At 39.0% G+C, this 15,155-nt stretch overlaps 1 protein-coding gene and 1 pseudogene across 18 annotated transcripts in view; one reads left to right on the forward strand and one right to left on the reverse strand.

Moving 5' to 3' along the window:
- NCOR1 (nuclear receptor corepressor 1) overlaps positions 1-15,155 on the forward strand; it is a 159,199-nt gene that overhangs the window by 45,127 nt on the left and 98,917 nt on the right. For all 18 annotated transcript variants that reach the window (XM_078437696.2, XM_078437694.2, XM_078437704.2 and 15 more), the window contains exons 5-6: positions 3,007-3,189; positions 12,710-12,823. In XM_078437696.2, the coding sequence (XP_078293822.1) occupies positions 3,007-3,189; positions 12,710-12,823 (297 nt within the window). The remainder of the gene's footprint in view (positions 1-3,006; positions 3,190-12,709; positions 12,824-15,155) is intronic.
- On the reverse strand, positions 6,044-6,544 carry LOC132688496 (nucleophosmin pseudogene; annotated as a pseudogene).

Below are 15,155 nucleotides of genomic sequence, written 5' to 3' on the forward strand. Positions count from 1 at the left end.
GCCTTTTGTATTTCCAGATTGTTCTGCCAAAGAGTAGGACTGATTCTTATTCTTGACAGCAGAATGTAGGGTGCCCAATTATTGTGCTAATGCCACAGATTTGCTGCTATTTAAAAAACCATTGTTAATCTGATAAAATTTTAACTTGTATTTATTTGCTTCTTACTAAAACTTACATTTTTCATTTGTTTACTGGTTATTCATTTTTCCTATTTTGTAAATTCTTTTTCCTATCTGTTCGTTTTTCTGTTGGTCAGTTTTTGATTTTATACTGAGTTGTAGAGTTGACATTTTGGAAATGCTTTTTCTCATTTGCTTTTATATTTGTTACTGCTATCTTGATAATCAACAGAAGACTGTTTATTTTAATCCATCAGTCTTTGTTTCTTCTTCTTCTTTCTTTTTTTTTTTAATATCTTTTGCTGTTGGCTTTTCTGAGCCCAAGATTGCGTGAATACCTTGTTCTGTTCGCTTGAGGCTCATTGTGATTTGCTAATAAAGCTCATGTAAATGTTTGCTGTCATTTGGCTTTTATTGTGATATAAGATAAAAGGTAGGAATCTAACTTTCTTCCCTCAAAATTGCTATCATTATGTTCCAACACAAGATTAGAAACTCCATGAAGGCGAGTATCCTGTCTCATTCACCCCTCTGCCTAGTGCCTGCACATAGTAGGCACTTAAGGAATTGTTTTGTTGTTAAATGTTTAACTAGAAGGCAAGTCTGTGGAAGATATTGCTTTGTACTAGTAGTTCTTAGCTCGTGCATCAGATCACCTGAGGAGCGTTTGCAAAGTCTGCAGTTGAAATACCTGTTTTGCTATTTTACATGTTCCGTAACACACATGAACTCATTTGCGTATGGCAGGAGAATGTGTTATATAACGAGGTCTTGGTGGTTCATAAATGATTTTTCTCTGCACGTTAATGTTTCAAAAGCTCTCAGGATCAAGCTGTCCCATAATTAAAAGAAGTAGCCTTCATGATGTCTGAAGACCTTGAGAAGATTCGAAAATTATTGCATTCAAGAACTGCTCTGCTTTTCACTGTTAAGCTAACTAGTGGAGATTCAAGTGTCGAAAAGAAAATGTGAAGATACTATCTCCTATGTTTTTTTTCTGTATTTTTTTGTTTTTAAAGGTTGATAAAGATGGTTATACCCTCACTTGTATTTTTATTTTTTATTTATTTTTTTAGTGTTTATTTATTTTGAGAGAGAGAGAGACAGTGAGCAGGGGAGGGACAGAGAGAGAGAGGGAGAGAGAATCCCAGGCAGGCTCCATGCTAACAGTGTAGAGCCTGATGAGGGGCTCAAACTCACAAACAATGAGATCACGATCTGAGCCAAAATCAAGAGTCGGATGCTTAACCGACGGAGCCACCCAGACGCCCCTCTATTTTTTTTAATTTTGATGAAACATACTGTTTTCTGTTAGAAGCAAAAGACTTCAGGGATTTACATCTTAACAGCAGAAGCATGAACTACAGAGTTTGAATTGAGCAAAGATCGTAGGCTGATGGCAAATGATATTGGAGCTTCAATATATTATTACCTCTGTTAGAATTGTTACTGTTTTGTTAATGCTCTGCATACAAAGTTGTACAGGTCTTAATAGCCACACTTCTATTTTCCCCAGAAGTTTTTTTTTTTTTTTTAAAGTTTATTTATTTATTTTGAGAGAGATCGAGCGATAGCAGGGGAGGGGCAGATAGAGTGGAGGACAGAGGATCTGAAACAGGTTGTTTGCTGGCAGCACCAAGCCTGATGCGGGACTCAAACTCACAACCATGATGAGATCATGAGCTAGCTTGAAGTTGGACACTTAACCAACTGAGCCCCGGGTCTTATATTTAGCATATACTATTACAGAATATGAGATTTTTCAGAAATACGCATATTTTAGCCAAAATCTCTGTTCCAAGTTGTTTTGGAGCAACTATCCAAGTATAGTTGTGTGCATTCTTTGTTAGAACTACTCATTTCTCACACTTAGTCATTATATTTAATACTCTGAGGGCTGTATTGTCCTATGAACTATGCTCATTCTAGGCTTCTTACAGCCTGCAGAAAACTAGTGACTTAATCCAGAATTTATCTTTGGGGTGCTTGGGTGGCTCAGTTGGTTAAGCCAACACTTCATCTCAGCTCAGATCTTGATCTCAGGGTAGTGAGTTCAAGCCCCTTGTTGGGCTCCATGCTGGGCACAGAGTCTACTTAAAAAACAAAAATTCATCTGCTTTACAGTATTGCTTATATCTTCACCTTAGACTGGAGATTAATAGCGTGTGTGTGTGTGTGTGTGTGTGTGTGTGTGTGTATGTTGACAAGGTGGTTGGTTTTGGGTGGAGGGCTTTCATTCTGATTGGAGGTGTAATGGAATGACATATTTGGCTTAATCGAGGTTATGTGCGCTGTAGCATGGGCAGATTTACCCGCCCTTTATAAAGGCAGGCCTAGGTGATAGCAACAAGAAAAGTGCTAGGTCATTTCTCTGACTTCCGTACCTGATTATTTGCCCTTGGAAAGTCTGAGAAGTTTTTGTTAGGAACTCTTGGCCGTATCATAGCTGTTAAGCTGGGTGGACACACAGCTTTTGCATGGAGTTTATGACCTACAAGTTCAGACCTTTAGAAGAACCATCGTAAGAAAATGGTTAAGAAACGGTATCTTCCTTTTTCATGATTGCCTTACTGTTTCCCCAGATAATCTCTACAGTCTCAGTATTGTGACATTCAAGGCTATTCAGCCTTTTAGCCACCTCATTCTAAATAGCTTTTAGGATATTCAGAATAGTGAATGATATGTGTAGACCGTGATGTATAAACGTCAGTGGAGTGGAGTGTGTGTGTGTGCATGTATGAAAATTGCTCCTGTAGGACACCAGCTAGAGAAATAGCATTTATGATTCTGCTGCGTCTTAAAATAGACTTGTTCAGCTAAGAGAATCTTGATGTTAATATTGGCTATTAGTGAGGAATAAATTGTTCTTGACTTTCTTCTCTAAAGGATCCAGCATTTGGAGGCAAACATGAAGCTCCATCCTCTCCAATCTCTGGGCAACCTTGTGGAGATGATCAGAATGCTTCACCTTCAAAACTTTCAAAGGAAGAGTTAATACAGAGTATGGATCGTGTAGACAGAGAAATTGCAAAAGTAGAACAGCAGATCCTCAAACTGAAGAAGAAACAAGTAAGTGTTTGGTGTTACTGTTATTTTATCGATATTCTAAGAACATATGTTTGTCTTTCTAAAGAAGATAATGCCAACTTTTCCATAGTTTTCAACTTTATATGAATGGAATCAAGCCTGTATACTCTTTGACTTGCCTTTTTTTTTTTTCTTTCTTTTCTTTTCTTTTTTTTTTTTTTGCTTTTACGTTTCCCGAGTTGCATCCATTCATGTCCCCTGCTGTATTGTCTGACTGTGTGATTCCAGATAGCAAAACTTGTTTGTCCATTCTGTTTTGGATCTTATTGGATGGGTTGTTCCTAGATTGTTGCTACTTCAGTGCAGTGGTGCTGTGTTTTTGGTTCACGTGTGAATAGATTTTCGTGGGCACGTGCCCAGGAATGGCATTGCTTGACTCGAGAGTATGCGCTTCTCTGAGTGTGTATTAGATGATACTGAACGTGCGAAAATGGCAGTGCCGTTGGCAACATGGACAGGTTCCAGTTTGTGCAAATGCTTGTCATCACCTGATGAGTTTTTTGCAGTTGGATGTGAAATAGTTCTCCCTGAGGTTTTAATTTGAATGTCCTTGTTTAGGTATGAGAGCTGATTTTCATTTGTTCATGGGTTATTGGTGTTCCTTATGCGGATTGTTATTTTGTCATTTTCTTTTTTTTTTCCTTTTTTTATTTAAAAAAAATTTTTTTTTTAACACTTATTTATTTTTGAGACAGAGAGAGACAGAGTGTGAATGGGGGAGGGGCAGAGAGAGAGGGAGACAGAATCTAAAGCAGGCTCCAGGCTCTGAGCTGTCAGCACAGAGCTGGACGCGGGGCTTGAACTCATGGACCGTGAGATCATGACCTGAGCCGAAGTCGGACGCTTAACCGACTGAGCCACCCAGGCGCCCCTTTGTCATTTTCTTAATTGTAGTATTTCCTAAAGTGTCTTGTCAGTTAATGCCTATGGCAGCTATGTCCTCATTTGTGGGTTGTCATTTTGCTTTTGGGGGAAGGGAGGATGGAGATTTTTGTATGTATGTTTGTTTTTTTTTTTTGATACTGAAATTTAAAAAATTCACATAGCAGAATATTCATCCTTTGAAAGTATACAGTCTGTTGGCTTTTAATGTATTCATAAAGTTGTGCAACTATCACCACTGTATAATTCCAGAGCATTCTTATCGCTTCAAGAAGAAACCACATATCTGTTAGCAGTTACCCTCTATTTCCCCCTCTCGCTGACCCCTGGCAACCACTAATCTGTTGTCTATATGGATTTTTATCTGGACATTTCGGGTGAATGGAATCCTATAACATGTGTGACATTTTTTGTCTTGCTGCTTTCATTTAGCATGTTTTCAAGATTCATCTATGTTCTGTCTTGTATCAATACTTCATTCCTTTTTATGGCTGACTAAAAACTCCATTTCGTGGAGATACAATGTATTGTTGATTCATTCATCAGGTGGCGGACATTTGGGTTGTGTTCACATTTTGGCTGTTTTTGGCTACTATGAGTGCTGCTGCTATGACATTCATGTACACGTTTTTGTGTGGACATATATTTTTCTGTTCTCTTGGATATATACCCAGGAGGGAAATTGCTGGGTCCTTTGGTAAATCTGTGTTTAAATTTTTGAGGAACTGTGAGAATGTTTTCCGAAGTGGCTGCACCATTTTACATCCCCGCCAGCAGTCTTTGAGGGATGGATACACTTGCTCTACTTCCGTGGTAACACTTTTTTTTTTTTTTTTTTTTTTTTAAACATTTATTCATTTTTGAAAGTGAGAGAGACAGAGCATGAGGGAGGGAGGGGCAGAAAGAGAGGGAGACTGAGAATCCGAAGCAGGCTCCAGGCCCTGAGCTGTCAGCACAGAGCCCGACGCGGGGCTTGAACTCACGGACCGCGAAATCATGACCTGAGCTGAAGTCGGATCCCCAATCGACGGAGCCACCCAGGCACCCCTACACTTTTATTTATTTATTTATTTATTTATTTATTTATTTATTTATTTATTTTAACGTTTGTTTCTTTCTGAGACAGAGAGAGACAGAGCATGAATGGGGGAGGGGCAGAGAGAGAGGGAGACCCAGAATCTGAAACAGGTTCCAGGCTCTGAGCTGTCTGCACAGAGCCCGACTCGGGGCCCGAACCCACGGACCGCGAGATCATGACCTGAGCCGAAGTTGGACGCTCAAGTGACTGAGTCACCCAGGCGTGCCTACACTTTTTTTTTTTTAAATAGCCATCCTAGTAAATGTGAAGTGGTATCTCCTTATGGTTTTGATTTTAATTTCCTTAATGATTAATGGCAAATGCCCTTTCATGTGCTTGTTGGCCTTTTTGTGTATTTTCTTTAGAGAAACATCCAGATTCTTTCCCCATTTTTCAGTCGGGTTGCCTTTTTATGGTTGAGTTATAACAGTTCCTTACTCTGGATACGCAGATACGTGATTTGCAGATTATTTTCTCTCATTCTGTGAATTGTCTTTTCACTTTGCTGTTAGTGTCCTTTGGTGTAAAAAAGGTATTCCCTACCCCCCCCTTACTTGACTCATTTAAGTATTTATTGAGCAGCTAGGGAGATAGGAAAGGTGATTAAAACATGGTCAAAGAGCGGAGTCAAATGCACAAGTCCCAGAAAGCAAAGTATAAGGTTCATTGGATCACAGCAGTCAGATGAAAGTGCTTTGGGAAATCAGGAGGGAGATTGCTTCCAGCCTGGAAGGGGGGTGTGGGTGGGTGGCAAACTGGGAACGGGGATTGAAATTAAAATAGAAAACTTTCGTCTAGATTGTTGATTCTCAGTAGAGACTATATTTGTCTCTCTTTTTCCTCTCCCCATCTTTGGGCTTAATTTACCAAGACCATTCAGCAAGCTTTTTCTAGACTTGCTTGCATTTTTGCTTTAATGTCTTCTACAGAAATAGATCCTTTTGCTGTTTTAAGACTTTTTTCCTCCTCCTTTTTTTTTTTTTTTTTAAAGGATTCATGACCTTTTGATCTTGGTGTTAATGATTTTGGGTCTTTTCCATCCTGGTTTGATAGTTTGGGGCCTTTTAGGCTGGAGTATTGAGTATAGATTTCTTTACTGGAGCTTTTTCCTCAGCCTCCTCATCCTCATCAGCCAGTTTCACTTTTTTTTCTGTGGAAACTTGGCTGTGACGTACAGGGGCAGATCGCTTTCCAGATATGCTTAGGAGTTTCACACTTTCATCCTCCACCGCTCCGAGGTGCTGTCCACATGTGCAGGCCCTGAACTACATTTAGATCACAGGTGGTGGTATTTCAAAGCCCCCAAGGGAAACCATTGGCTGTACAGATGTTTCCAAGTTGCAGTGTTACTTTAATTGAACTGCCTTCCTAATTCATTGCCGCTGCTTCAACCATGGGCGATTAATCTTTTGCATCGGCCCCCAAACTGACCATTCTTAAAGGTAGCTGGTGCTCATTTGCATCATAATCCATTTTAAAGTGATAATCTTTGGCCTTTGTTGGTCTCACAACTGAAAAGATATTTCTGGGGCCTCACGGGGTTCATGTCTCTGTCCACTGAATCTTCTGTGGGGTGGGAATCTTGTGTGGGAGAGGGGGCAGCCAGAGGTAAATGACTCCTGTTCCAGAGAACAGCCGTGTAGGACTGAATCACACCAGGCCAAAAGTTTTTAATTGTGAGGAAGCCCGGTTTATTTTTTCTTTCATTACTTGAGCTTTTGTTGTCCTGTCCAGGAAACTGATGCGTAATGTAAGGTCCCACGAGGATTTATTCCTGTACTTTCTTCTGTAAATTTTATTGTTTTAACTCTGATATTTAGGTCTTTGAGCCTAATTGTGTTTTTGCTGAACAGAATTTGTTTATATTTTATATGAGACTACCCTGGGATCATTAAAATAGTTGACGAGTTGTCTTTTTCAAATCTTCATAGTTTTGCTTTTTGCATTATTCTTAATCCACCAAAAATTGACTTTTTTATGTCTGTCTCAAGGTAGGGGGTCACATCTATTCTGTTATCTATGGATAATTGCAAAGTTCGTCCTTTCCCAACTGCCCTACCATTTTACCTCTATTATAATTCAAGTTTACATCTATATATGTGTTGATTTCTGGGTTTTGAAAATTCTTATTTATTGCCCTCTTCGTGGTATTCATGCAGAAATACAATATATATTCTCCTAACTACTAGAGCTTTATAATAACTCTTTTTTTCCAGTGAGGTAAGCCCTACTTCTAACGGCATGTTTTAGCTATTTAAATTTTTTACAATCTCATGTAACTTTTAGAATCACACTTTTTGGTTCTCCAAAACATCTTTTTGGAATTTTCATTGGAATCATATGGAATACAGAGATCAATTTGGGAAGGATGAAATCTTTATGACATTGAGTCTTCCAATCCATGAACATGGTGTGTCCATTTATTTAGGATGTCTTTCATGTTTTGTTACTTTCTGTCCATAAACAATCTATATGCCTTGCATTTAATTAAACTCTAGGCACTTTATATTTTTGATGCTCTTATTAATAATATATTTTTTAAATTACATTTTTTGTTGCCTTTGACATTTTTATATAGACCAGAAGTCTTCCTAAATTATCCTTTTATTGCTGATTTCTTATTTGTAGATTCTCCATATCAATAGTTAACAACAGCAGTAGCAACACAGTTTTGTTTCTCCTTTCCAGTCCTTAAACCTTTTTCTTAATCAAAAAAAATTTTTTTAAGTTTATTTTTGAGAGAGAGAGCAAGAGAGAGCCCGTGTGTGTGTGTGTGTGTGTGTGTGTGTGTGTGTGCGCGCGCACGCAAGCAGAGGAGGGGCAGAGAGAGAGGGGGACAGAGGATCCAAAGTGGGCTGTGCGCTGACAGAGCCTGATGGCGGGGCTTGAGCTCACAATCTGTGCCATCATGACCTGAACTGAAGCTGGATGCTTAACCAACTGAGCCACGCAGGTGCCCCTTTCCCTTACTTTTCTATTGCTTTATTGCTCTGGTTAGGACTACAATACAGAGTCGAAAGTGGTTATTCTTGTTCTTTTCTACTTTTAGAAGAATACCTTTACTTTTTGCCACTGATTTTGATGTCAGTGTTTTTAGACATCTTTCATCAGGTTGGGAAATAACCGTTGGATTCTAGTGTGCTAAGAGTTAAACAAAAATAATTTTTTTTAATGTTTGTTTTTGAGAGAGAGAGCATGAGCAGGGGAGGGGCAGAGAGAGAGGGAGACGCAGAACCTGAAGCAGGCTCCAGGCTCTGAGTTGTCAGCACAGAGCCCGACGTGGGGCTCGAACTCATGAACTGTGAGATTATGACCTGAGCTGAAGTCGGACCCTTAACTGACTGAGCCACCCAGGTGCTGCCCTAGCGTGCTAACAGTTTTAAATGATGAGGGAATGTTGAATTTTATCAGATACTTTTTTTCCTTTAAGTTTGTTTATTTTGAGACAGAGACAGTACGAGCAGGGGAGAGGCAGGAAGAGAGGGAGAGAGAGAATCCCAAAGCAGACTGCACTGTCAGCAGAGCCCGACACGGGGCCTGAATCCACGTACCATGATTGTGACCTGAGCCGAAGTCGGACACTTAACTGACTGAGCCACCTGGGCACCCCTAAAGTTTATTTATTCTTAGGCAGAGAGAATGCCAGCGGGGAGGGGCAGCGAAAGAGGAAGAATCTAAGTAGGCTCTGCACTGTCAGCACAGGGCCCGTGTGGGGCTTGAACTCATGAAACCGTGAGATCATGACCTGAGCTGAAAGCAAGAGCTGGACACTTAACCAACTGAGCCATTCAGGTGCCCCCCGGTTCTCAGTTTTTATCCTGTGTATTTTTAGTCTCTTATTTTAGGTTTATAGAAGTTTATAGTTGTTATTTTCCTTTTCAGTGAAACCTTTTATTGTAAGGCAATGACATTCTATCTCTTGTAATGCTTTTTACCGTAAAATTTGTTCTGCCTGGTTTTGACATAATTAGATCAGCATTCTTTTGGTTGATATTAGTTTGTCTTTTTTCTTCCCTTTACTTTCTGTGCTTTAAGGTATAGCTCTTATATATGTATATAGCTGGGTTTTGTTTTCTATCTACTCTGACACCCTGTCTTTCCACAGGAAAATTTACTTCTTTTAACCTGATTATGATGATTGGTAATATCTCAATTGTTTTTATTATATACTGTTGTCCTGTCTTTTTTATGGTTTCTTGTTTGATTTGTTCTAATCCTTATCTTGGATTATTTGTCTTACTCCATTTTCTTCTACCCCTCTAGTTTGTATTTTATACACTATTTTATATTGTTTATAATGGCTCCCCTCAAACTTACCAGCCTGTTTAACTTGAAGCCTAAAATTAAATTAGTATCTTAATCATACTCGAGAAGCAAGGGGACATAGACCTTCTTGAGTCCTTTCTCTTTTCTCCCAGCTTTTATGATATTTTGCCATTTTTTTCTAGTTCTTCCTTGTTTTATTTCAAGCACCAAAGACATTATTTTATACAGTCAGTGTTCATTTAGGTTTACCCACTTGTCTGTCATCTTATTTGCTCATCATTCCTTCTTGCAAGACAGCTCTTCCTTGTGGGGTTGTGTGTTTCTGCTTGAAGAACATCCTGCAGAATTTCCTTTAGTGAGGATCCATTAGTTGGCAGATTTAGTATTTAGTTGTGGAGACCTAAATGTCTTTTATTGATGCCATTTATTGAAAGGTATTTTTATTTGGTACTTGGTTCTTTTGTACCAGCATGCTGTCTTCTGGCTTCCACCGTTAAGACATTGGCCCCTTGGTCTAATTTTTATTCTTTTGTGGATAGTCTGCATCTTTTCTCCGGCTGCCTTTATTTATTTATTTAAAAAAAAAAAATTTTTTTTTTTTTAACATTTATTTATTTTTGAGACAGAGAGAGACAGAGCATGAACGGGGGAGGAGCAGACAGAGAGGGAGACACAGAATCTGAAACAGGCTCCAGGCTCTGAGCTGTCAGCACAGAGCCCGACGCGGGGCTCGAACTCACGGACCGTGAGATCATGACCTGAGCCGAAGTCGGACGCTTAACCGACCAAGCCACCCAGGCGCCCCAACTCCGGCTGCCTTTAATATCTTTGTGTGCTGTTGTTTTTATTATGATGTATTAGGAGTGGGTTTTTGCTTGTATTTTATTTATTTATTTATGTTTTGGGGGGGGGGCGGGTGAGAGAGTGGGCAAGAGAGAGAACGTTAAGCAGGCTCCACACCCAGTGTGGAGCTGTAACACAGGCTAGATCTCATGACCAACTGTAGATCATGACTTGAGCCGAAATCAAGAGCCAGATGCTTAACCTACTGTCCAGCTTAAGATTCGTTGGGCTTCTTGAATGTGTTAGTTTTTAATCCGTTCTGGAAAATTCTGAGCCATGATCTTTTTTTTTCTTTTTTTAAACAAAATCCTTTCCTGTGGTTTCTTTGTTCTCTTCTCAAATTTCTGTTAGATACAACATCTTATCACTCTTGTGTTCTATGTCTTTTTATTGTTTTTTCTTTCCCAGTTGGTTGCTTCTTTGGGCTTCACTGGGGGCAGTTTCTTCACTTCTGTTTTTCAGTTTGCATTTCTCTTTTCAGTTATATCTAATCTGTCAAATATATCTTTAGTTTCACTAATTTTTGTTGTTGTTGTTGTTGGAATTTCTTTTAGGCTAATTTTTAAATCTCATGTAAAAAAGATTACCTTGCTTTAAAACAATGTTAAACAGTCTTCTTTATTGAGTCCTATTAAATTTATAATAATGTGTCTGACAGTTCTTTTAAGTCTTAGTGGGTCTGATTCTGCTGGGTTGGTCTTATCTGGTCTTTTCTTTAGTTTGTTCACTTGTAAAATTGCAGTAATGCAGTTAACAACACCAGCTACCTTATGTGATGGATGTATGAGTTGTGATCATGAATATATTGTTTAATTTAATGTGGCATATAGTAAATGCTCAATGATGTGTAACCCATTATCATAATTAAAAAATATATTGCATGACCATTATGAGACGTATAGGAACTACAAATTTTATTGAGAAATGTAAAGAAACATAACATAGATGCATAGAAACACAGTGTTAATAATGTTAATTAATAATGTTAATACCATTAACACACAAAATTGTATATGTTTTATACAATTCAACAAAAATTCAACTAAATATGTTAAATTTGCAAAATTATTGTAAACCTCTTGTATGAAAGAACAAAGTAAGTGAGGAAAAGTTTATATTTTTTGTTTCGTTTGTTTTTAGTCTTCCTGTTACAATGGTTTTGTCCCGGGGCTACTTCAGTACTCAGAACAAAATGGGATTTCTGGAACTTGGTTTTTTCCTTTCTCCACACCTACTTAACAGGGACCCTCAAAGAAGGCTTCTGAGCAGAGCTAAGAAAGAATGGTTGAGGAACTTAACCCCATAAACATGATCTCACAACTCCAGATATCTGTCTTTTACTTATAAAGATAGCAGCTTGCAAAAGTACTTTGAATTCCAAGGTGGAAGTGGTCCTTGAAGCTTGTCTCTTGGAGGAATTTTATCCTTAGGTTGGGTGTGATCTGACCTAATTGACTAGGAGTCTTGATCTGTCTTCGTAGCACAGTTAAAATTTTCCTCTAGGTTTTAGTAGACATAACATCTTCACCCAATGTCTTTTCTGTCGTCTTAGCCAGTAAACTTCTATTCACAAGACTAATCCTAGAGCATTTACTAGGTGTCAGGCCCTGGCTTAAGTGCTGAAAAATAAAAAGCAGTGAACCAAGCAAAGTCTCTGCTTGCTTCAGTAATAATTGTAGGTAATATTTATTGACTATTTATAGTTGTCATGTGCTTGATATATATTGAGTTATTTAATTTTCTCCAAAATCTACCTGATAGATAGGGTTAATGTTTCTACTTTACATATGAATGGTTTATATATTTGTTCAGGATTGAAGAAGTTGAGACCTAGAAAGGACCCTAGGATCACAGGGCTCGTAAGAGTTGACCCGAAGACTCAAACTCAGGCAGAGTAATGCAGATAGCTTTCTGTTTTGTAACTGTACCCAAACTTGTAGTTTTGCCAGGGCCTCTCGGCTGCAAAATGTAAAGATTGGCTGGGGGCTGAGCATGGTCCTGTTCTGAGTTGAGGATTAATCTGTAGGTGCTGTGCGGCCCTGCTTTTCCTGCCAGATGTTAGCGCACACTGTGGATCTGTAACCTATGAAAGTGTTTTTTCCTGTGCTACAAAAGGTCATTGTGATGGAGGTATCTGGGGTAGCTTCATATGTTTAGTTTCTCTTGTCTTTTTTTTTTTTTTTTTTGCTTTAAATTTATCAGAATTCAAATATACAAGGATTTCTCTAATGATTATGTTACTTAGTTCTTAGTCAAAATAAGTCTGATTGGATTTGTTAGAACCCTTGGGTCCATTAGACCCTAGTAGATTAAGAGGTTACCCTATAGATTCAGCAAAACATTGCTCAGTAGCATGTGTTATCTCTGGCGATTAATTACTGGGGGGGGGTGACGTACATCAGATGCCTGATTCTTTCTTTCTGCGTCTCTTAGCAACAGCTCGAAGAAGAAGCCGCTAAGCCTCCTGAGCCTGAGAAGCCTGTGTCCCCTCCTCCCGTGGAGCAGAAACACCGCAGTATTGTCCAAATTATTTATGATGAGAATCGGGTAAGCTCCTGCCATTTCTTACGGCACACAGTCCTTTAAAAGCACTTGACTGTGCCTTGTAAAATTCTCATTGTGTTCTGTGGTAATGTTAATTGTCTTAACAACCTGATTTCTGTCATAATTTTTAATGTTCTTAAACTTTGACTAAAGCTTGATGTTTTTTCCTTATAGACCAAAAAAAAGTTGATTGCTGTGTCTTAAATTAATCTTTCACTTATATATTATATTGCATAAATGTTAATGAGAATATAATTTTATCAACTAAGTCTCCTATCATATAAAATTGGCAAGCAAGTTTGTAGCACGTAATGCAAAACAAGGCATTATTCTGTAGTTTTTCACTTTCTAAGGGACATTTGATGCCAAATACTGATACCACCCTATTAGAGATGGGTCATTGGAGATGGAAATAATGTGCATTATCAGCTTTAGAATTGATAGCTGGGCTGTAGTTTGAATCTTAATAAAGTGTGAGGCCAGTGGCTTTTAGGTAGACTTTGCTATTTTAAAACAATTTTTTCTTTCATATTCATAATTGAAAGTATTCATTGATTTAGGGAAGCCAGGCCTCAATTCTGTGAGTAACTTTGTAATGTCAAAGTTAGTTTTGGGCTGGAATCCAGCCCAGAAAGCTAGCAGTTAAATGGAAATTGATTTCACCGTAATATAAAGCAAACTTTCCAACAGAGCTGCTTAACACTGGGCTTCCAGAAGTTCCCAGTCTACAAAAGAATAAGTTTAAGTACTGCTGCAGAGAATCAGCTTGTGAGCTGAAGATGATCGATCATAAGGTAGAAGTTGAGATTGTTGTTTCAGTTGATTTACTTTGTAGTGAGTGGAGTCATCAGTACATTTTACACAGGCAGCCTACGACTTTATAATAGCCTAGGTCCTAAAGGAAATTGGCCTTCAGAAGGGCAACTGTGAATTGTTACATACACACTTATGAGAATAATCTTAGCCTGAGCTATTCATGTATGTGTGTGTATTAGATAGGTACCTGAAAGTCATCAAATATATAAAACTTAGGATAATGGTAAGTGTCACAGGCAGGTAAAAACATGGCAATTTATATTATTTTCTTGGCTGAGTGCAAAATTAGTCCAATTTATTGAATGGACAGAGCAATCTCATTGAAGATCTATTTGAATATCTATTCAAAAAGGATGAATGGCAGTAAATGAAGTGAGTGACGAGAGCGGCCTTGTCTTTTGCCGAAAGGGGCAACGACTCTGGTCAGGCAGAGATGTGGCTCAAGGTTGACAGGTGCTCCCTTGTTTAAGAAAAGCTGAGAAGATGGAGTTTTATGTGGAATCCCCTGCTTTTTAAAAAATACTCTGCGGAAGAATAAAACACTTTTGTGGACTGATGGGCTTCATGGCCAGTTTATGACCTCAGAGATAAAGTAAATAGGGATTGGAGCTAACAATGGAAGAGAATCTTGGAAAATAAAATGTTGACTTCTTAGCGTGAGTCAGTTTTCAAAGAAGTTGAATTCAGTGATTTTTTTTTTAATTAAAAAAATTTTTTTTAATGTTTGTTTATTTTTGACAGAGAGAGACAGAGCATGAGTGGGGGAGGGGCAGAGAGAGAGAGGGAGACACAATCCGAAGCAGGCGCCGGGCTCTGAGCGGCACAGAGCCCGACACGGGGCTCGAACTCCCAGACCGCGAGATCATGACCTGAGCCAAAGTTGGACGCTCGACCAACTGAGCCACCCAGGCGCCCCCAGTGATATTTTTTAATGGACTGAATTTCTTAATTAGCCTTGTCATTATTAGTGAATTCTCTGGTTGCCTGACTAGGATGTGAGGACCGAATACTATTGAGCAAGATCTGATGGAGAGTTTACCTTGTGTTCAATTTTTATATATATACGTGCTTTCGTTACTTTGTGCAGTAAGTGTTTCTTGGTGCCCAGCGACAAAGCTGAAAACTTTCAGACCTCTTCTTTCCCCTGTAGCACGTGTGTGTTCAGATTCGTTGTGCATTGTCTGAAGAATAGAAGAACGACCAAACTTGAGGTCCTGGTATTAGACTCGTGGTGGTGAAGGTTCTTTTTCACTCATAGTAACTGGAAATCCTCTTTTTACAAATCTCTTCTTTCTGATTGCCCTGCTCCTAGTCTGCAGCCGTGGTGGATTTGGAACAGAGGTTCCTGGAGGGGAAGCCACGAGAGCGCGACTGGGCTCGGAGCCCAGGCTTTCTCCCTGCTGCCTCGCCATGCTGCCTTGTGTAAGGCCTTTGCGGCTTTTTTAGCTTTCTTTAATGAATGACCTTATCTGTTTTGACACCGGAGGAAAGGAGAAGTGGGTGAAGGCAAGGAGACATT

This window comes from Panthera onca, chromosome E1, assembly GCF_046562875.1.
Source record: "Panthera onca isolate mPanOnc1 chromosome E1, mPanOnc1 haplotype 2, whole genome shotgun sequence".
Lineage (NCBI taxonomy): Eukaryota > Metazoa > Chordata > Mammalia > Carnivora > Felidae > Panthera > Panthera onca.